General features: G+C 46.4%; 1 protein-coding gene across 1 annotated transcript; it reads right to left on the reverse strand.

Annotated features, from left to right (window-relative positions):
- Positions 1 to 1,706: 1,706 nt before the first annotated feature.
- On the reverse strand, positions 1,707 to 20,449 carry YWHAH (tyrosine 3-monooxygenase/tryptophan 5-monooxygenase activation protein eta; the record flags this gene model as incomplete). The annotated part of the gene is made up of 2 exons (XM_080717466.1): positions 1,707 to 2,360; positions 20,363 to 20,449. The coding sequence occupies 2 exons, from the start codon at positions 20,447 to 20,449 to the stop codon at positions 1,707 to 1,709; spliced, it is 741 nt and encodes a 246-aa protein (XP_080573592.1).
- Between the last annotated feature and the right edge of the window lie 1,721 nt (positions 20,450 to 22,170).

Here is a 22,170-nt window from a genome sequence, read left to right on the forward strand (position 1 = left end):
TTGGGGGTGGAACTCGGGCCTTCTACCTCCAGGCCACATCCCCAGACCTATTTTATTTTCTTATTTGGAACCAGGGTTTTGATAAGTTGCTGAGCCTTGCTAGCTTCACACCTGTGATCATCCTGTCTCAGTCTCCCAAGTACTAGGATGACCTCCTAGTACTAGGATGCACCTCCACAACCAGCTATATTTTATTTATTTGCTAACAGTCTCACTAGGTTGATGAGTCTCACTACTTGCTGAGGCTGTCCTCGAACCTGTGATCCTCCTGTCTCAGCCTCCGAAGTACTGGGATTACAAGCGTGTGCCACCCTCCCATCTTTCAAAGACACTATGTTGTGGAAGACAGCATTTGCTCTGCTAGCTGGATTTGCAAGTGTAAGTTTTCAGAAGAGTGAACTAGAGAGGCTGTAAGGAGCCGGGAGTGGTGGCGCACACTTATAATCCCAGCGCTCAGGAGGCTGAGACAGGGGGATCACATAAGTTCGAAGCCAGCCTCAGCTACTTAGTGAGGCTCTCAGCAACTGAGACCCTGTTTCCAAATAAAGTATAAAATAGGTCTGGGAGTATAGCCCCAAGGTAGAAAGCCTCTGTTATACCCCCAGTACCACCAAAAATAAATAAATAAATAAGCTGTAAGCTGGATTCACAGGAAGACCCTGTTCCAAAATAATGAAAAATAGGGCTGGGGGATGTAGTTCAGAGGTGAATGCCCCTGGGCTCAATCCCCAGTACCACAAAAACAAAAATAGTCTTACGCATGTACTATTTGTAGTACATAATGGAACCAGAGGGCAGGAAAGCCTGGACACTGTACCGATGCCTCAGTGTCTGAGACATTCAAGCCAGGATTCAAAATGGTCTAGTTACACAGCTCCTTGGGAGGGAGTTTAAAAAAAAAATTGAGCCATACACAGAGATAATATCCCCAAAGCAGCATTTATTTACCCTTTGAGTTCCAAAACATTTATTTTAGAAGTCTGGTATTTCATTATCACCCATCTTATTTGACAGGGGCTGACACACATGGTGCTGTCAGGATACACAAGGACAATAGCCAAAGAGTTAAAAAAAAAATTAATCCATGATTCTTAAACAATCGCAACAAAAAAGTTACACGTATCAAAAACTTTAGATGCATTGCATTGAAAAGAAGGTTTGTGCATGTCATAATTTAAAGAGGCAAAACAAGGCGCTACTGAAACCTCACAGTAAACAGTTTTTATAAAGCTGATGGAAAGGAGCAAGTTGTCTCTCTGTATCAGCTTCCCTTAACAGTTTTCCATTAGCAGAAGGAAGAGGCGGGAGGGTTGAATTCATTTTTGCATGCACAAGATGTACTGCTTAACAAAACACTATCAGCTTGTTTTAAATATTGACCATGGCCTTGTTGGCTAATTCTCCTTTCTAAACACCCCAAACACTTTTGCCTGGATTTGCCATAGACAGGCATAGCAAAATGCCTCATTCAGAACACATTTCTCTGCACAATTTGAAAAGAGAGCTCCTGTGGGCTCAAAGCAACCATCAGTCCAGCAATGCCCAAAAGGTTTATCTGAAACTGCTTCCCAAGGGACAGGAGAGCAGATCTGAGTAGCTGTGCTGCCAATACAGATAGGTTTAGCACTAGGTATTTAGTGATTGTGGCGAGGAAGAATTGGTGAGAGGGTGGTGGGTGAAGGAAGGGCTAGGGACCCAAAGAATCTTCAGTTGCCTTCTCCTGCTTCTTCATCCTGCTGGTCGCTCGTCCAGAGGGTGAGGTTGTCTCGCAGCAACTGCATGATGAGCGTGGAGTCCTTATAGGAATCCTCGTTTAATGTGTCCAGCTCAGCTATGGCATCATCAAAGGCTTGTTTGGCTAAGAGGCAGGCCTGCTCCGGTGCATTCTGGATCTCATAGTAGAACACGGAGAAGTTGAGGGCCAGGCCCAGCCGGATGGGATGCGTTGGCTGCATCTGCTCTTTGCTAATTTCAAAGGCTTCCTTGTAGGCTGCCTCAGACGCTTCCACCACACTGTTTTTCTTCTCCCCAGAAGCCACCTCTGCCAAGTAGCGGTAGTAATCGCCTTTCATTTTCAGGTAAAACACCTTGCTCTCATACTGGAAATCATTGCAGTTCTTGATGAGGAACTTGTCGAGCAGAGCCAGGACGTCATTGCACACTGTCTCCAGCTCCTTCTCAATCTTCTCCCGGTAGGCTTTCACCTTCTCCAGCTTCTTTTCGTTTCCATCAGCCATGGTTTTCTGCTCAATGCTGCTAATGACCCTCCAAGAAGATCGCCTGGCACCAACCACATTCTTATAGGCCACAGAGAGGAGATTGCGATCTTCGTTGGAGAGAGGTTCATTCAGCTCAGTCACCTGCAAAACCCCAGAGAGAGAAACATTGAAAGCCAACTCTAAAAATCTCAGAAATCCTTCCTTCAAGTCGGGCGTGGTTGCACACGCTTATAATCCCAGTACTTGGGAGTCTGAGACAGGAGGTTTGCGGGTTTGAGGACAGCTTCAGCAAAGAGTAGACTCTCATCAACCCAACGAAACCCTGTTTCAAAATAAAAATAAAAATAAAAAAAAGGCTGGGGGTGTATCTCGGAGACAGAAATGCCCCTGGGTTCAATCCCCAGTATCACCACCAAAAAACAAAAAAAAAAAACAAAAAAAAAAAACTCTCTTCAACATCCACAATCCTTTTCAAGAATAGGATTACAGAACTGAGCATGTGGAGCCAGGTGTGGTGGCGCATGCTTGTAATCCCCACGCTTGGAGGCTGAGACAGGAGGATCGCACAGGTTTGAAACCAGCCTCAACTACTGAGTGAGGCTCTCAGCAACTTAGTGAAACCCTGTTTCCAAATAAAATATAAAATAGGTCTGGGAGTACAGCCTGGAGGTAGAAAGCCTCTGGGTTCCACCCCCAGTACCACCAAAAAAAAAAAAAAAAAAAAAAAAAAAAAAGAACTGGGCATGTGCTGCAAGCTTGTAATCTCAGCATTTGGGAGGCTGAGACAGGAGGATCTTGGTTCCCAGACAGCCTCAGCCACTTAGTGAGGCCCTTTGCAACTCAGTGAGACTGTTTCAAAATAAAGAATAAAAAATAGGGCTGGGGGTGTAGCTTGGTGGTAGAATACTCCTTGGTGCCATCCCCAGTACCATGTTAAAAAAAAAAAAAAAAAAAGAATGGGATTATAGTCAGGCATGGTGGTACAAGCTTGTAATCCTAGTACTTGGGAGGCTGAGATGGGGGATCACAGGTTTGAGGAGAGCTTCAACAAGTAGTGAAACTTGTATGAACCTACTAAGACTGTTTCCAAATAAAAATAAAATAGAGCTGAAAGTGTAGCTCAGGGGTACAATGCCCCTGTGCTCAATCCTCAGTGCCACACACACCAAAAAAAAAAAAAAAAATATTGGGATTATGAACAAGCCACTGTGGAGAATACAAAATCACTCATGGGCAGCCGGGCGTGGTGGCGCACGCTTGTAATCCCCGCGCTTGGGAGGCAAAGACAGGAGGATCGCGCAGGTTCAAAGCCAGCTGCGCGCGCTGGCTTAGGAGACCCTGTTTCCAAATAAAAAGGTTAAAATAGGTCTGGGAGTGTAGCCCGGAGGTAGAAGGGCTTCCAGGAACCCCAGTACCACCACCAAAAAAAAAAAAAAAAAAAAAAAAATCACTCATGGGCAAAATATAGAGCCAAGCATGGTGGTGCATGCTTACAATCCCAGTACTCAGGAGGCTGAAAGAGGAGGATCTGGGTTCGCAGCCAGTCAGTCTCAGGTACTTAATGAGGCTCTCTGCAACTCATTGAGACCCTGTTTTAAAAAAAAAAGGGCTGAGGGTGTAGCTTGGAGGTACAATGCCCCTGGGTCCAATCCTCAGTACTGCAAAAAATATAGATAGATAGATAGCCGGGTGTGGTGGCACACACTTGTAATCCCAGCACTTGGGAGGCTGAGACAGGAGGATCGCACAGGTTCTAAGCCAGCCTCAGCTACTTAGTGAGGCTCTCAGCAACTTAGTGAGACCCCGTTTCCAAATAAAATATAAAATAGGTCTGGGAGTATAGCCTGGAGGTAGAAAAGCCCCTGGGTTCCACCCCCAGTACCACAAAAAAATGATAGATAGACAGACAAAAAGACAGAGAGACAAACAGACCGACCGACAGGCATGAGTCCTAGCTGAAAGACCCAAGAAATAAATACTTGGAACTCAAAACAGGAAGAAAAGCCTTGAAGAAGTCCTAATTCTCCCATGTAAGATACTGCTTTCATCTTAATAGTAGAGCAGGGATACTGATCACGGCACGGCTGGAAGGCCTTGCACAATGGTGAGGAAGGAAACCCAGAAGCTTTGCGCTGCGTGGGCACCTCCCCACACTCCAACCCTCCCAAACCACAAGGAGCAAAGCACTGGGGCCCCACCATGCCGAAAGCTGGTAGCCACCTCTACTCTGACCTACCTGACAGGAACCCCGACTGATCATAGAGTTGGGAAGCATTAACCATTTTAAATGAAAGCATTGAAGCCCACCAGTTGTTAATTTTCCTTAGTTCTCTATGCCAACTCAAGTGAACCAGCTATGGTTTTGTAGAAAGAGCAAGCCGGGCGTGGTGGCGCACACTTGTGATCCCAGCATTCGGGAGGCTGCGCCCGGAGGATCGCAGTTCGCGGACAGCCTCAGCTACTTAGGCCCTCTGCAACTCAGCGAGACCCGGTTTCAAAAATAAGGAATAAAAAATAGGGAAGGGGTGTAGCTTGGAAGTAGGGAAAAAAAAAAAGAGCAAGCCTCAGACTGCTACAGGCCCAACTGAAGATATGCCGAAGTCTAACCTCTCACACCTGCAAATATGGCCTTATTTGGAAGTAAGGTCTTGTCATTATTCAAGATGAAGTCATACTGGAATATGGTCCTTTTAAGGAGGGCAAGACTTGGAGACACACAAAAACACACAGAATTGTAACAATGGAGGCAGAGACTGGCATATGGTGCCTCTATAAGCCAAGACCACCAAGGGTGGCCAGGAGCCACCAGAAGGTGGGTGAAAGGCAAGGAAGGCTTCTTCCCTAGGGCCAGTAGAGGGAGCCCATCTCTGCGAACACCTCGATACAGACTCCTGGCTTCCAGAACTGTGAGAATCCACAGCAACGTGTGTGTGTGTGTGTGTGTGTGTGTGTGTGTGTGTGTGTGTGTGTGTGTGTGAGAGAGAGAGAGAGAGAGAGAGAGAGAGAGAGTGTGTGTGTGTGTGTGTGTGTGTGTGTGTGAGTGAGTTACTGGGGACTGAACCACGGGAAATTCTACCTCAGAGCTATACCTCCAGCCGTATTTTTTTATTTTGAACCAGGGTCTAATTTGCAGAGGGTCTCAGCAGCTACCTGAGGCCGTGCACAAGCCTGTCATCCTCCTCCCTCAGCCTAGTAAGTACTGAGATTACAAGTGCGTCACCACGCTCGGCTGTTTTTTTTTTTTTTCAAACAGGTTCTCACTAGGTTGGGTCTCACTATTTGCTGAGGCTGGCCTTGAACCTGCGATCCCCGTCTCAGCCTCCAGAATACTGGGATTGCAAGCATTCACCATCAGGCCCAGCTCCCACATACAGTCTTAAAACACCCAGTTTGTGATACTTTGTTCAACAGTCCTAAGAAACTACCAAAGACTTACAATCAGAAAAGCCTGTACGAGCAAAGTCAAGAACTCGCTAAACTGACAGGTTACTTCACAGGGGCAAAGAGCCTATATATCAGGAGATTCCTTCTTTTTGTTTCTTTCTCTTGTGGTACTGAGGATTAAACCCAAGAGCTTTCAACCTCCAAGCTACCCCCTAGCCCTATTTTATGATCAAAGAGGGTCTAAGTTGCTGACAGCCTCACTAACTTCATGAGGCTAGCCTCAAACTTAGAATCCTCTTGTCCCAGTCTCCAAATACCGGGGTTACAGGCATTCATCACCATGCCCAGCAGGAAGATTCTTTAATATGATCTACCGATAGCCAGGTATGGTGACTCACGCTTTAATCCCAGGATTTGAGAGGCTGAGACAAGAGAATCGCAGTTCGAGGACAGTCTACTACTTAGACCCTTTGCAAACAGTGAGACCCTGTTTCAAAATAAAGAATAAAAAAATAAGGCTGGGGGTGTTATCTTGGAGGTAGAAGCCCCTAGGTTCCATGCCAAGTACCGTTTAAAAAGAAAAAAAAGAAAAAAAAAAGTTAACAAGGCAGGCACAAAAAAGGCATTGCTTAAATCGAACTTTAAAAACAGAACTTCCAAGCCAGGCATGGTTGTGCACACTTGTAATCCCAGTACTTGGGAGGCTGAGACAAGAGGATCACAGGTTCACAGCCAGCAACTTAGTGAGGCCCTCTGCAACCTAGTGAGACCCTGTTTCAAAATAAAGAATAAAAAATAGGGCAGAGGGTATGGCTCGGAGGTCAAATTCCCCTGGGTTCAACCCCCAGTACCACCAAAAAAAAAAAAAAAAAAAAAAGAAAAGAAAAAACCAACATTGAAGGAAAAACCCAGGTTTAATGGAGAAGTTACCAACAACAAATTCCAAAAGGCACACAAGACTGAGAAGTAGACGATCAGAACGTGTATGTATCGTGATACTGAGAACGAAAGCCCAGGGGCATGTTACCTCTGAGCTACCCCCCAGCCCTATTTATTTATCAGCAGCCTGGCCCCATACGGATACCCAGTCCAGGCCACAGTTTCCTCCCTTCAAATCCAGTTGAAGACCTGTGTCCCCACCTCCCTAGTTTTCTCCTCTAAGTACCTCTGAACATCCACTCACGTTTGTTAATTGGAGATACAAAGAATTACTTAGTCGTTTATTTCTATTTTGGCACTAGGGACTGAACCCTGATGCACCTATTTCTAAGCTACACCTCCAGCCCTATTTTCTTTTATTCTGAAACAGACTCTCACTAGGCTGATGACTCTCACTACTTGCTAAGGCTGTTCTCGAACCTGCAATCCTGTCCCCGCCTCCCAGGTGCTGGGACTTCTTGGCAGGTACTACCACACCCAGCTACCATCAGGACGTTAAGGAAGCAACCCTCCTAAATCAAACCAGTGCACTCTGACAACCCATAATGCCTCAACCCTGCAAAGTTACTTCAAACTGTAGGGCAATATTCACTAAAACAAAACACAGGGCAAGAAAGAAACTGAAAAGATCCTTACATCCTGCAGTAATTAAATCCAAGCTGGGCGTGGTGGCGCACGCTTGTCATCCCCGCGCTTGGGAGGTGGAGACAGGAGGATCGCGCAGGTTTGAGCCAGCCTCGCTGGCTTAAGAGACCCTGTTTCCAAAAATAAAAAAAATAGGTCTGGGAGTGTGGCCCGGAGGTAGAAGGGCTTCCAGGAACCCCAGTACCACCAAAAAATTAAATAAAATGTCAGTGACAGCCAGGTGTGGTGGTGCATGCGTGTAATCCCCGTGCTTGGGAGGCGGAGACAGGAGGATTCCACAGGTTCGAAGCCAGCCTCAGCTGGCTTGAGACACCCTATTTCCAAATAAAATATAAAATAGGCCTGGGAGTGTAGCCCAGAGGTAGAAGGCCCCTGGGTTCCATCCCCAGTACCACCAAAAAAAAAAAAAAGTCAGTGACATTTAATGTCAAGTGACATTAAAATGTAAATGATATCTATAAAAACTAAAGTTGCTTTTGTTAGACTGTAGCAAAGATAAATCAAAGTAACTTCCCAGAGTGTATTGTCAAAATTTGAGTGCTTATCTGAAATACATTTTCATGTCATACAAGGTTTTTGTAGAAGGAACAGTGTAATTACTAAAACCGAAGACATCTGGAGTTTCGTCTCAGCTAGCTGCATGTTCCCCAACAAGTCGCAACCTTCCTGGCATCAAAATAAAGTAAGGCTGGGCACAGTGGCCCACACCTGCAATCCCAGCAACTCGGAGGATCCCAAGGAGAATCCTTGGGAGGCAGCAGGATCCCAAGGGCAGCCCGGGCAACTGTCTAAAAACACAAAAAAGGGTTGAAGATAATATGGCTCAGTGGTAGAGCACCCCTGGGTTCAATTTCAGCATCAAAAAACAAAATAAAAGCCAGGTGTGGTGGTGCACGCTTGTAATCCCAGCATTTGGGAGGCTGAGACAGGAGGATTAGGGTTTGCGCACAGCCTCAACTACTTAGGCCCTTTGCAACTCAGTGAACCCCTGCTTCAAAATAAAAAATAAAAAATAGGGCTGAGGGTGTAGCTCAGAGGTAGAATGTCCCTGGGTTCCATCCCAGGTACTGCAAAAAATAAATGAACAAATAATAAATAAGGCTGGGGGTCGGTGCACACACTTGTATTCACAGAGCTTGGGAGACTGAGACAGAGAGATCGCAAATTCACAGCCGGCCTCAGCTACTTAGTGAGGCCCTTGCAACTGCTTCAAAATAAAAAAGATTAAAAATAGGGCTGAGGGTGTAGCTTGGAGGTAGAATGCCCCCTGGGTTCAATCCCTAGTACCAAAAATAACAAACAAATAAATAAATAAAATGAAATTAAACAAGATGGACCCAAATGGTCTCCAAAGCCTCTTCGGCTCCAACCTTTTTCCTGAGTATCATTAAAGGTATAACCAGGTTGAATCTTATGATGTAAATGAAGATTAGGTCTACTTGTGGGTTTCAGGAATTCACACAAACATATTCTTTCTCCTGTGGGAATAACTGCCAAAAAAGTATATTGTGCAATATTTCTAATGACAATTTTACAAGAAAAATAATTTACTGGGAGTCTTAGTGTTTATGTAACAATGATCTGGTTGCCGGCCAGTCTGGATGATTCACCCTCTGCATCAGCTGAGGGTGACTAACACAACTGAGCAAGCACTGTCCTCAGAACTCCAGCCAGATCCTAACTAGGAAATAGCTGGGTACATTAAATAGAGTACTTTAATACTGGTGGGCAATTATTCAATTAACAAAAGAAATCCTATGGAATGAAGATAGTTTTATCCCTTGATCAGATGGGGGGGAAAACCTAAATTTTGCCTAGCATGGTGGCACACACTTGTAATTCCAGTACTTGGAAGGCTGAGACAGGAGGATCATGGTTCGAGGCCAGCCTCAGCTACTTAGTGAGGCCCTCTGTAACTGAGACCCTATTTCAAAATAAAGAATAAAAAGCCAGGCATGGTGGCGCACTCTTGTAATCCCAGTGCTTGGGAGGCTGAGACAGGAGCTTTCACAGGTTCAAAGCCAGCCTAAGCTACTCAGTGAGGCTTTCAGCAACTCAGTAAGACCCTGTTTCCAAATAAGTCTGTGGAGTATAGCCCAGAGGTAGAAAAGCCCCTGGGTTCCACCCCCAGTACAGAAGGAAGGAAGGTAGGTAAGTAGGTAGGGCTGGGGGATATAGCCAGGAGGTAGAATGCCCCTGGGTTCCATCCCCATGCTGGAAAAAACAAACAAACAAAAACCTTGAGTTTCCCCCTGATTAGAAAACTACAAGCCCTCAAAACCAGATGGTCCATGAGTACTAAAACAAAGATTTGCAGGAATTCAGCAGCCATGACTGGCAGTACTTATTGTAAATAACCTCCACTAACATTAGTTATTTGGGTCAGCGTGGTGGCGCACGCCTGGCATCCCAGCACTTGAGAGGCTGAAACAGGAGGATGGAGGCCAGCGACGACCTGCAGCAACTTAGCGAGACCCTTTTTTTTTTTTTTTTTTTGCAGTACCAGAGATGGAACCCAAGGGCATCGTACCTCCGAGCTACACCCTCAGCCCTATTTTTAATTCTTTATTTTGAATCAGGGTCTCACTGAGTTGCAAAGGGCCTAAGTAGCTGAGGCTGTCCACGAACCGTCATCCTCCTGTGTCAGTCTCCCAAATGCTGGGATTACAAACGTGCGCCACCACAGCTGGCTATAAAATATATTTTTAAAAACCTTAAAAAATAATTAGTTTGTACTAGTTGCCAACTAACCCAGGATCCTGGAAAACTAACAAAAAGTTCAGTCTTAGAGGCGGAAGATATAGTTCAGTGGTAGAGCACATACCTAGCATGCAGGAAGCACTGGGTCTAATCCCCAGCACCACACACACACACACACACACACACACACACACACACAGAGCCAGGCAGGAGTAATACCAGTACTTGGGAGGCTGACACAGGAGGATCACAGGTCCAAAGCCAGCCTCTACAATTTGTGGGTTCCTCTATAACTTAACGAGACCCCGTTTCAAAATAAAGAATAACACGGGGCAAGTGGTGTGGCTCAGAGGTAGAAGCCCCCAGGCTCAATATGCAGCATCACAAGTAGGAAAGAAAAGTTCAGTTTTCTAGGAACACTGAGAAGCAGACCCTGGGAGGCGATAAAGCACAAATGGGAAGGAATACGCTACATACTAAGGAGCTGGGCGGTCTGTAGAACCCAGGGGGCGAGGTCCGCACCCAACAAGCACAGGCTTCCAGAATTTCTAGTTAGGAAGACAAAGACAGGATTTTTTTTTTTTTTTTTTTTTTTGGTGGTACTGGGGATGGAGTCCAGGGGCCTTCTACCTCTGGGCTATACCCCCACACCTATTTTATAGTTTTTACTTGAAAACTGGGTCTTACTAAGTTGCTGAGACTGACTTTGAACCAGCAATCCTCTTGTCTCAGCCTTCCAAGTACCAATGCAATTTACAATTGTGAGCCACCATGCCCGGCTAAGACATCAGATAGGAGAGACCTAGACCACAATTCTCAAGCTTCTTTCCTGTATCAACGGCATAATACTCATTTCTTCTCCTTCTCCTTCTTTTTGGGCAGCACTGGAAATGGAACTCAGGGGCATTCTACCTCCGAGTGACATCCCAGCCCTATTTTTTATTATTTGTAAACAGGGTCTACTAAGTTGAGGCTGTCTGCGAGCCACAATCTTCCTGTCTCAGCCTCCCAAATACTGGGATTACAAGCGTGCGCCAGCATACCCGGCTACAATACTCATTTCGGACACACGTCAGCTGCCCTCAGCAGAGCCGCTCTGGCACCATTTCTTCACATGGCTACCAGCCACCTCTAAGAGGCTCCTTCTGCTCAGTCTCTACCTTGTTCTCCTGACCCCACAACTCATTTAATCCTACTTACATCTTTCTGAGAATTTTAAATTAACCCTTCCCTTTTATGGAAAGCCCTCTTCTCCATTTCTTCTGAGACTCGAATCCTCCCACCACTTTACCGTTGTCTTTACTATACAGTGTTTGGCTATACCAACTATCAACCCCAGGGAACTTGCTTCACCCATTTTCTTTTTTTTTTGGTGGTACCAGGGGTAGAACCCAGGGCTTTTCTATCTTCAGGCTACACTCCCAGACCTATTTTATTATTTTATACTTTATTTGGAAACAGGGTCTCACTAAGTTGCTGAGAGCCTCACTAAGTAGCTGAGGCTGGCTTTGAACCTGTGCAATCCTCCCGTCTCAGCCTCCCAAGCGCGGGGATTACAAGCGTGCGCCACCTCTTCTCTGCTATTGTGACTACACAGCATTACTAAAGCTACAAATAACCCAACCTGGGTATAGCTCAGAGGTAGAATGCCCTTGGATTCCATCCCCAGTACCACAAAAAATGAAAAAAATAAAAAATAATAAGCTGGGCATGGTAGTGCACACTTTTAATCCCAGCGCTTAGGAGGCTGAGACAGGAGGATCGCACAGGTTCAAAGCCAGCCTCAGCTACTCAGTGAGGCTCTCTAGTGAGGCTCTCAGCAAGTTAGTGAGACCCTTTTTCCAAATAAAAAAATAAAATAGGTTTGGGAGTGTAGCTCAGAGGTAGAAAAGCCCCTGGGTTCCACCCCCAGTGCCACCAAAATAAATAAATTAAAATAAATAAAAAATATGCCAGGCGTGGTGGCGCACGCTTGTAATCCCTGCACTTGGGAGGCAGAGACAGGAGAATCATCACGCAGGTTCGAAGCCAGCCATGCTGGCTTAAGAGACCCTGTTTCCAAATAAAAATATAAAATAGGTCTAAGGGCTTCCAGGAACCCCAGTACCACAAAAAATAAATAAGTAAATAAACAAATACAAAATAAACAACCCAACCTGCTAACTCATCTTCTAATGAAGCCACTCACTTACTCAAAAATCCCTAGGGGCCTCCTCCCACTACACATAAGGCAATAAATGTTTCTGAGTAAAAAATAGATCCACTGCCAAAAATAGAACAGTGACTATTTAGGAAAACTTAAAAGTTCTCAATCTGGGAAGCATCCAACACCAAGAGTTAATACTGAGCAAAAAAAAAAGAGATCATGCAGGCCTGCCAGGCCACACTCCCAGCTGAGGTTAATGTTACTTGTTCTGAACGGCTCCCCATCCTAGGCTAGACACATAAGCTACTGTTCCATCCCTCGGAGTTCCACACCAATGTTATTGACTGGTTTGCTTTCCACAGAAGTTTCTAACAGAAGAAAACAATTTGCACAACTAGGTTAATATAACCGTATCTTAAGATCTTTAAGCTTCTTTGGCAGAACACTGTGTGTGTGTGTGTGTGTGTGTGTGGCAGTACTGGGAATTGAACCCAGGAGCATTCTACCTCTGAGCTACCCCCCAGCCCTATTTTTTATTCTTTATTTGAAAACAGTATCACTGAGCTGCAAAAGGCTTAAGTAGCTGAGGCTATCTACCAACTGTGATCCTCCTGCCTCAGCCTCCCAAATGCTGAGATTATGAGGATGCACCATCATGCCCGGCCTTATTTGTGTGTGTGTGTGGGGGGGGGGGTCCTGGATGGAACCCAGGGGGGTTCTACCTCCACGCTACATTCCCAGACTTCATTTATATTTTATTTGGAAACGGTCTCACCAAGTTGCTGAGAGCCTTAGTAAGTAGCTGAGGTTGGCTTTGAACCTAAGTGATCCTCCTGTCTCAGCCTTCTAAGTACTGGGATTACAAGCATATGGTATATCTTAAAAAAAAAAAAAAAAAAAAAAAAGGTAAGCTAGAGGGAGGTAAGCCTTTTGGGCTGATTCCTTCCCAAGTTAATGCCCAGGAAGCCAGGAAGTGAGAATCCTGCCTGGACCTGAGTTAACAGACTATCCCAGAGACCACTGTGCAAAAGATCACTGGCCAGAGCCACACCGAGCCCCTTACCTTCACCAAGGGGAGGCTGCAGTTCTGTAAGTCTTAAGATAGGCTAAGCTTCAAGCTCAGTAATTCATATCTGCTCCACGCTTACTGTTAGGCAAAATACCCACCGTTATCAAGACATTCTGCCTTGCTTTTGGCATCACTGATTATTTCCACGAGGACTGACATTAAGTCCATTCCTGTCTGAATGGCTTCACTGCATGCTACTGTTTCTAGAGGCACCCAGAACGGTGGTTTCAGAAGCCATGAAGTCACAGCAAGTGCCACCCCCGCCACAGGACATGCCACCGCAGGAGTGGAAGGAGCATCAGAACGCTAGATAGAAGATAGGCGGCCTCCACCTGGGCACCAGGGGGCGCTGTACAGCAACGCAGAACTGAAAAGTGGTGCCCTCTGGGCTTACAAAATACATCAAAAGGCAAAATGAACAAACTGGTTCACGGATATGGAACAATTCCTTTATATTCCCTAAGTAAAGCTGGGCATGGTGGCACATGCTTCTAATCCCAGTACTTGAGAGGCTAAAACAGGAGGATTACATGTTTGAGGACAGCCTCAGGAAGTAATTAAGATTTTCATCAACCTAGCGAGACCTTATTTCAAAATAAAAAATAGGGCTGGGAGCCAGGCATGGTGGCACACGCTTATAATCCCAGTACTTGGGAGGCTGAGACAGAAGGATCCTGGTTCACAGCCAGCCTTACCTACTTAGTGAGACCCTGTTTCAAAATAAAAATAAGAAATAGCTATAAGGGCGTAGCTTGAAGGTAGAATGCCCCTGGGTTCAATCCCCAGTACTCCCTTACACACACACAGAAAGATTAAATGAGAATGTGCACCTGGAATAACAGGTATCATTTGCTGGGTACCTAATAATTTAAATGATAAATTCTATAAACTTATATAACAGAAAAGAGGGCACCCCCTCCCCAAAACTGTGTGTGAAGTGTGTACTGAACTCAGAGGCATTCATTTGACTCCCAAGCTACACACCCCCCCCCAGCCAATTTTTTTTTTTTTTTGCATGTTTGGGGATGAAACCCAGGGGCATTCGACCTCCAAGCTACACCCCCTGCTCTACTTTTTATTCTTTATTCTGAAACCAGGTCTCACCAAGTAGCTGCGGCTGTCAGCGAACTGTGATCCTCTGGTCTCAGCCTCCCAAAGGCTGGGATTACAAGCGTGCGCCACCACACCTGGCTCCCCAACCCTATTTTTATTTTGAAACAGTTTTGCTAAGTTGATGAGTGTCTCATTATTTGCTATGGCTGTCCTCAAACCTACAATCCTCTTGTCTCAGTCTTCCAGGATTACAGGTATGTGCCACCATACCCGGCTCCAAACTGTTGTTTTTTTTGTGGCACTGCAATGGGATTGAACCCAGAGGCATCATTCTACCTCTAACCTATACTCCCAGCCCTATTTTTATTTCGTTGGAAACAAGGTCTAAGCTGCAGAGGGCCTTGCTAAGTTGTCAAGGCTGGCTTCGAACCTGCAATCCTCAGCCTTCCAAGTACTGAAATTACAAGTGCATGCCACCACACCCGGCACTCCAAACTGTATTTCCATAAAGAATAATACTCCAGAATCTGCCACTAACATAAATCATAAACACGAGTAAACATTTTTGGTTTATTTCAGGACTTTTTTTTTGGTGGTACTGGGGGTGGAACCCAGGCTTTCTACCTCTGGGCCCAGACCTATTTTATATACTCCCAGACCTATTTTATATTTTATTTGGAGACAGGGTCTCACTAAGTTGCTGAGAGCCTCACTAAGTAGCTGAGGCTGGCTCCGAACCTGTGCGATCCTCCTGTCTCAGCCTCCTAAACGCAGGGATTACAAGTGTGCGCCATCAGGGCATTCTTGATGGTAGGAGCTCTTCTGGGGATAACCCAGGAATTTGAACCAAATTATATGGAGATCGCAAGTTCCAGTTCAGGGCAGTAAAGCTATGTCTACTGACCACTTGAAGTGCCTTTTAATTTCAGACTATTTCACCCTTCAGCGCAGGGTGGCTCATCAGGAATTGCATTTCAGGTGTCCAGTTAGTAGGAAACAGGGCCCCACCCTCGCTTTCTTATCTCCAACAGTAGTACCAATGTGACTTTAACATCCACACATCCTGGTGAACCGCAGGTCCTCGTCTCGCCCTGGGCCCCAGCAGTGCCCTCCTTTCACACACCACCTGCTCGTCCCCTGTCCCAACCTCTCAGCTGTTGGGAGTAAGCGCCTTTGCACTCGCTGAGCAAGGCCTCTTCCTCCAGGCCCTGAGGCCCTAAATGCAGTGTTTCCTGCACTCAAGATTCCTACGGACATTCAAGTCCTGCAAACACATTTCTCTGTCCTCTTCCGCACTGTAAGCAACTGTGCTGCCCATGCTATCCCCTCATCATTTGTACAACTTCACTATTACTACTGACATGTCTTAAGACAAAACAGATGACAAAGGACAGTAAGAGACATGACTGAACTGTGGCCACCTATGAATATTCCACGGAAATCGATCTGGTTACTTCCCCTTTTTGTTTAAACCACTTAACCTTATGTATTAACTTTATTTTTGTGGTACTGGGGATTGAATCCAGGGGCATCCTATCTTCAAGCTACATTCTCAGTCTTTTTATTTTCTGAAACAGGCTCTCAGTATGTTGCCGAGAATCTCCCTAAAATTGCTGAGGCTGATCTCAAACCTGTCAAGACTCCTATCTCAGACTCCAAGTACTGGGACTACAGGCATGCGCCACCATACCTGACAATGCATTAACATTTTAATCCCACTTTTTAAGTTTACTTCATAGTTCTGATGAGATGATATTATAATCATCTTACAGAGGTTATGAGTGTTATGTCATTCAATGCCTGATCTAGGAAGGACTCGGGTTATAAAATCTCTCACAAGCTGGACATGGTGGCACACACTTGTAATCCCAGCATTTGGGAGGCTGAGACAGGAGGACTGCAGTTCGTGGCCAGTCTCAGCTACTTAGTGAGGCCCTCTGCAATTCAATGAGACCCTGTTTCAAAATAATATAAGCCGGGCGTGGTGGCACACACTTGTAATCCCCGCACTTGGGAGGCTGAGACAGGATCGCACAGGTTCAAAGCCAGCTTCAGCTACTTAGTGAGGCTCTCAGCAACTTAGTGAGACCCTGTTTCCAAATAAAATATAAAATGGGTCTGGGAGTACAGCCCAGAAGTAGAAAGCCTCTGGGCACCACCCCCAGTACCACACACACACACACAAAAAAAATAATAATGATGATGAATAAAAATAGAGCTGGGGGTGTAGCTCAGAGGTAGAATGCCCCTAAGTTCCATCTCCAGTACCACACACACAAAAAAAATCTCTCAGTGTTTCTGTCTACTGTTACACTCTAGGTAAGCTACTCCTTTATTAAAGTTTTCAGAAACATTTCTTGCCTCTTCAAATTATGGGGTAGGGGAGGGAACTATAGTTCTCAAATGATTTGAGACAACACCACTGCTTTCAATATGCATTTTTCTTGACACTTACCAACACTGTCCTCCAGGTGACACTGGTAGATTAAGGAACATCAATTATAGTCAGGCAATATTGTTAGGTGAACATTAAAATTATAAGTTAAATAGAAACAAGTTAGAAGAGTAAAGGCACAGAAACTGATGACTACTAACATTTCTGGTTTTGCACTTCAGAGGACTGATGTTAGTTTCAAGGTCACAAGTGGTAGTGTCAGACCGCTCAGGCTGCCTGCTCCATTCTCCCAGGAGCAGTCTACTTACCTGTCTTTCCGCGGCCTTTAACAAAGCCCAAAACCGGGCATGGTGGTACATACTTGGGAGGCTAAGACAGGAAGATCACAGGTTCAAGGACAGCCTCAGCAGGTAGTGAGACTCTCATCAACCTATCAAGACCTTGTTTCCAAGTAAGAAAGAAAATCTGGCTGAGATTGTAGCTTCAAGGTAGAATGCTCCTGGGTTCAATCCCCAGTACCCTCCCCGACACATACACACACAAAAGAAAGCCCATATAATCTGAGTTCACTGAAGTTCACTCTTCCTGAAAGACCCAGTCAAGGTTTATATTAACAAAATGGGGTCTAAATGGCTCCAATAACATTAAGAATTTAATCTACAAACATCAATTTGACAAGTTTCATAAGAAACTGACCAAATATATTTCACTAATCTAATGACATCCCCCCCCCCCCGCTTTGGTACTGGGGGTTGAGTCCAGGAGCATTCTACCTCTGACCAATACCCCCAGCCTTTTTTATTTTTTTAATTTTGAAACAGGGTCTGATTAAATGAAGGTCTTGCCAAGTCACTGAGACTGGCCTTGAACCTACAATCCTCCTGTGTCTGCCTCCCATATATTCTAATTAGAGGCATATGCCACAGTGCCTAGCTAAAAAAATAGTATTTTTTTTTTTTCCTGGTGATACCAGGAATTGAACCCAGGAGCATTCTACCTCCGAGTTACATCCCAGCCCTACTTTTTATTCTATATTTTGAAACAGGGTCTGAGTTGGAAAGGCCTAGGTAGCTGAGGCTGGCCACAAAGCTGCAATTCTGTCTCAGCCTCCCAAATACTGGAATTACAAGTGTGTGCCACCTTGACTGGCTAACATATTTCTTATTTTTTACAATTTTTATATATTTTTTAATATATTAGTTACCTTGAGGGAATAGTTTATCACAATTCTAACGACAATAAGCTAGGCGTGGTGGTGCATGTTTGTAATCCCAGCATTAGGGAGGCTGAGACCGAAGGATCACGGTTGGTGGACAGCCTCAGCTATTTGGTGAGGCCCTTCACAACTCAGTGAGACCCTGTTTCAAAATATAAGATTTAAAAAATGGGGCTAGAAGTGTAGCTTGGAGGTAAAATGCCCCTAGGTTCCATCCCCAGTACTGCAATAAATAAATAAATAAATAAATCTAATGACAGTAGAGCTTAAACTGAATTTTCAATGCAAGATGGTTTTTCTAAGTCATCAGTCATTTCAGATATAGAATATTATAAATTCCCAACACTTTGAAGTGTCCATTAACTTGCAACCTTAAACCAAGGTTGGTGACACACATTTGTAATCCCAGTACTTGGGAGGTTGAGACAGGGAAGGATCGATCACAAGTTCAAGGACAGCCTTAGCAAGTAGTGAGACACTCATCAACCTAGACCCTGTTTTTTTTAAAAAAAAAACAGCTGGAATTGTAGCTTGAAGGTAGAATGCCCCTTGGGTTCAATCCTCAGTACCACAAAAAATAAAAAATAAAGCTACCTTAATGCTGCAGAGAAAAATCTATGGACAAAAGTAACTGGCTACAGAACAACATCTTCCAAATCTATTTATGAAGACCTGAAAGGTAGTATTTTTTGCTCAAACTAAATTTCATTCTGTTAACATCTCTTCATTCTTTCTTTATTACTCATCTCAAGTTGCCTCAGGTGGATACAGATGTTTTTTTCTCAAAAAAAAAAAAAAAAGAGTTGAACTTAGGGCTCATTCCAAAGAAATGTGTTCATACAATCAATCTTTTTTTTTTTTTTTTTTTGCAGTACTAGGGATGGAACCCAGGGGCATTGTACCTACCTCTGAGCTACACTCCCAGCCCTATTTTTTATTCTTTATTTTGAAACAGGGACTCACTGAATTGCAAAAAGGCCTAAGTAGCTGAGGCTGACCACAAAAGGTGATCCTCCTGTCTGAAGCCTCCCAAATGCTCAATCTTCTTTTTTTTTTTTTTTTTCTTTGTGATACTGAGTATGGAACCCAGGGGCATTCTACCTCCAAGCTACACTCTCAGCCCTAATTTTTATTCTTTATTTTGAAACAGGGTCTCACTGAGTTTCAAAGAGCCTCACTAAGTAGCTGAGGCTGTTCGCAAACCGTGATCCTCCTGTCAGGCTTCCCAAATGCTGGGATTACAAGCATGCGCCACCATGCCTGGCTTTTTTCAATCCTCTTTTTTTCAAGATTTGCAAAATCATACTTTAAATTCTTTTTCTTAAAGAGAAATTACGTTAAGTTCAGGTCCAAACCTAGCCCTATCTAATCAAAGGCATGCCACAATACTTAAATTGGGGTGGCCAATGAATCAACAAATGGGCCTTAGCTGTCCTGGTTTCCAAACACAGCTAGTTTAGAGGTGTAACAAGGATACCACTGAAAAGATAACTCAAATACCGTTCTTACCTGGATAATCCTAAATATTGGCCTCAGCTATGTATTTCATTTGCCATAAATATCAGAAGCCTTAATATAGGATTTTCAAGTGAGTCTAAAATTTTGGGAAGCCTCAGGGTTTGTGGCTTTTTTTCTTTCAAAAATACCTCTAAAAGGGCCAGCCAAAGGACATAAGAGATACGTATATAATCCAAGGTGGTAACTCTCAAACTTCAGCCAGCTAAAATCGCCTGCAAGCTGGTGAAAGTGCAATGTCTGAGTCTCACAGAATTTCTACATCTTTATTTAGTAGGTCTAAGGTGGAGTTCAAGGGGATCCTCCCAGGTCTCAGGAGGCTGTACACTGGACGACCAGAGCAGAGTGGCGGCAGCCGTTGCAGTTCAGTTCTACCACTGTGACCTTGACACAGAGAGAAGTAAGGTTCATTTAGAATAAACCTAAAACAGCGTGAAGAGACAGGGCAGCGCGGCGGTAACCGGAACTCGGTGTCTCAGACACGCAGGTGGTGTCTAATCCACGTTATTTGCCAGGGTGTGCTAGGGTGTGGCTCCGCACGACTCCTACAGGGGAGGGGGTCGGGCTGCACGATCCACGAGGGTCCAGAGCACGCAAAGGCACTCGGGTTCTTCTGCCCCAGAAGACGCCGGTCTCATCTCCAGGCAGAGGGTGCAGCATCGAATCTGCGGCTGATCATGAGCCCCACACCCGCCCCCAGCCCTCGACCACGCCTCGGCTGCAGAAAAGAGGGGTCTTCCTACACAAAGCCAGGCGCCCGGGCGTGGGGAAGGAGGGGAAACTACAATTCGAGCGGAGAGAGACAAATAGATCGGAATTACACCAGTTTCAGGACGTGGCCGAGAAAACCCGGCCAGGGCGCCACTCGCCAGGCGGTTCTTTATTACAAGATGGGGAAGGGGGGGGAAGGCGCGAGGGAGGAGAGCCCCGGCCAGGTAGAACCGTCTAGAAGCAGCACTGGGGGCGCCCCCGCGACGGCGGCCTCCCGGGAGACCCCACCCCCGGCCGGCCTCAGGAAATGGCGGGTCCGGGAGGAAGGCGCCGCCCCACCCCTGCCCCGCGCGGGGCCCGGCGCGCTCACCGCCTTCATGGCGGAGGCCATGTCGTCGTAGCGCTCCGCCTGCTCGGCCAGCCGCGCCCGCTGCAGCAGCTGCTCCCGGTCCCCCATGTCGCTCTCGGCCTCGCCTGGCTCCCGCGCCGCTCGCTCGCTCGCTCGCCGTCCCCGCGCTCCGCCGCGGCCGCCGCTGCTCTCGCTGGCTCGCCCCGCGCGCAGTGGCTCGCGCCGCCGACGCCGCCCAGGAGCCGAGGCGGGCGCGGCCGGGGGCGGGGCGGCGCCTGCGCAGTGGGAGGCGCCGGCCGGGCGGGGCGGGCCGGCGCGGCGGTCTATTTCAAGGTGACGTCACCTGCTATAAATAGCCGCCGCCCCACCCGGCAGCCGCGCAGGCGCGCTGGGCGTGCTGCAGTTTACGCCGCAGAGGTGGAGGTGGGAGCCGGCGCTGCGCGGGGCGCGGGGAGGTGGCGGCCGCCTGGGCAGCGCCGTCGCGGCCCCGGCCTGGGGGGCGTCCCCGAATCCACGTTAGACGCCTGTCTTGGGAAGGGGTCCCCAGAACCAAATGAACCTAGGCGTGGAGGAGCGCAGAGGCCGCGCGTCCCCGAGGGCGGGCGTGGCAGCCGCGCCTGCCTGGGCTCCCGTCCCTTCCTTCCCGAGGAGGGGAAGGGGGAGGGGGAGGGGGAAGGATGGGGAGGCCTGGTTAGGAGTAATGTTCCCCGCACACCCAGAGGAGCCAGCCCAATGCTAGGACTTCATAGGCATTCTCGTTTATTTAGTTACTTTGATACTGGGAATTGAGCATAGAGGCATTCTTACTCCAACCTACACCCCCCCGCCCGACTTTATTTTTTTATTTTGTTTTTTTTTTTTTGGGGGGGGGTCTGGGGATGGAACCCAGGGGCGTGGACCTCCGAGCTACACCCCTGCCCTGTTTTTTATTATTTATTTTGAGACAGGGCCTCACTAAGTTGCGGAGGGTCTCACTAAGTAGCTGAGGCTAGCCGCAAACCGCCATCCTCCAGTCTCAGCCTCCGGAATGCTGGGATTACTACCTGGCCGACTTTATTTAGAAACAGGTCTCACTAGGTTGCTGAGAGCCTGGCTAAGTTGCGGGGGCAGGCTTTGAACCTGCATCCTCCTGTCTCAGCCTCCTAAGTACTAGAATTAACCATGCCTGTTTGGCATTTTCCTATTTAATCTTTGCAAACCCCCCCCCCTCCCGATATACACACACACATACAGCCCGGGTGAGCACACCTGGGCTCCCCATTTATCTTTCTCCTTCAATCCCAGCCTCCTCTAATACCGGAGATTGAGCCCAGGGTACCCTACCGCTGAGCTACATCACCAGCCCTTTTTATTGATTGTACGTTTGTATTTTGGTGGTCTTGGAGATTGAACCAGGGGCATAGTACCTCCAAGCTACACCCCTAGAACTCTTTATGTTTTGTTTTGAAACAGGTTTTCTAGGTTGCTGAGTCTCCCTACATTTCTGAGGCTGTCCTCGAACCTGTGATTCTCTTGCCTAAGGCTCCCAAGTACTGGGATTACAGGAGCATTCTACCACACCCGGCCTTTATTTCTTTTCTTTCTCTTTTATTTTAATTTGAGACAGGGCCTCTTAATTGCCCAGGCTGGCCTGGAGCTAGGGATCAGCTGGTTTCGTTGACTTCCCATTTTTCAAAGCCTGAATACCAAGTGAATGCAGAATGCAATGATCAAGTTATGAGGCAGAAAGTGTAGGGGCTAGGATGTGACACAAAATTCTGCCTTTCCTTTTATGAGAAAGAGGAGGATGTCACTGATCACCAGACCCCTCCCAGTCCTGGCGTTTGATG

This window comes from Muscardinus avellanarius, assembly GCF_963383645.1.
Source record: "Muscardinus avellanarius genome assembly, chromosome: 21".
Classification (NCBI taxonomy): Eukaryota; Metazoa; Chordata; class Mammalia; order Rodentia; family Gliridae; genus Muscardinus; species Muscardinus avellanarius.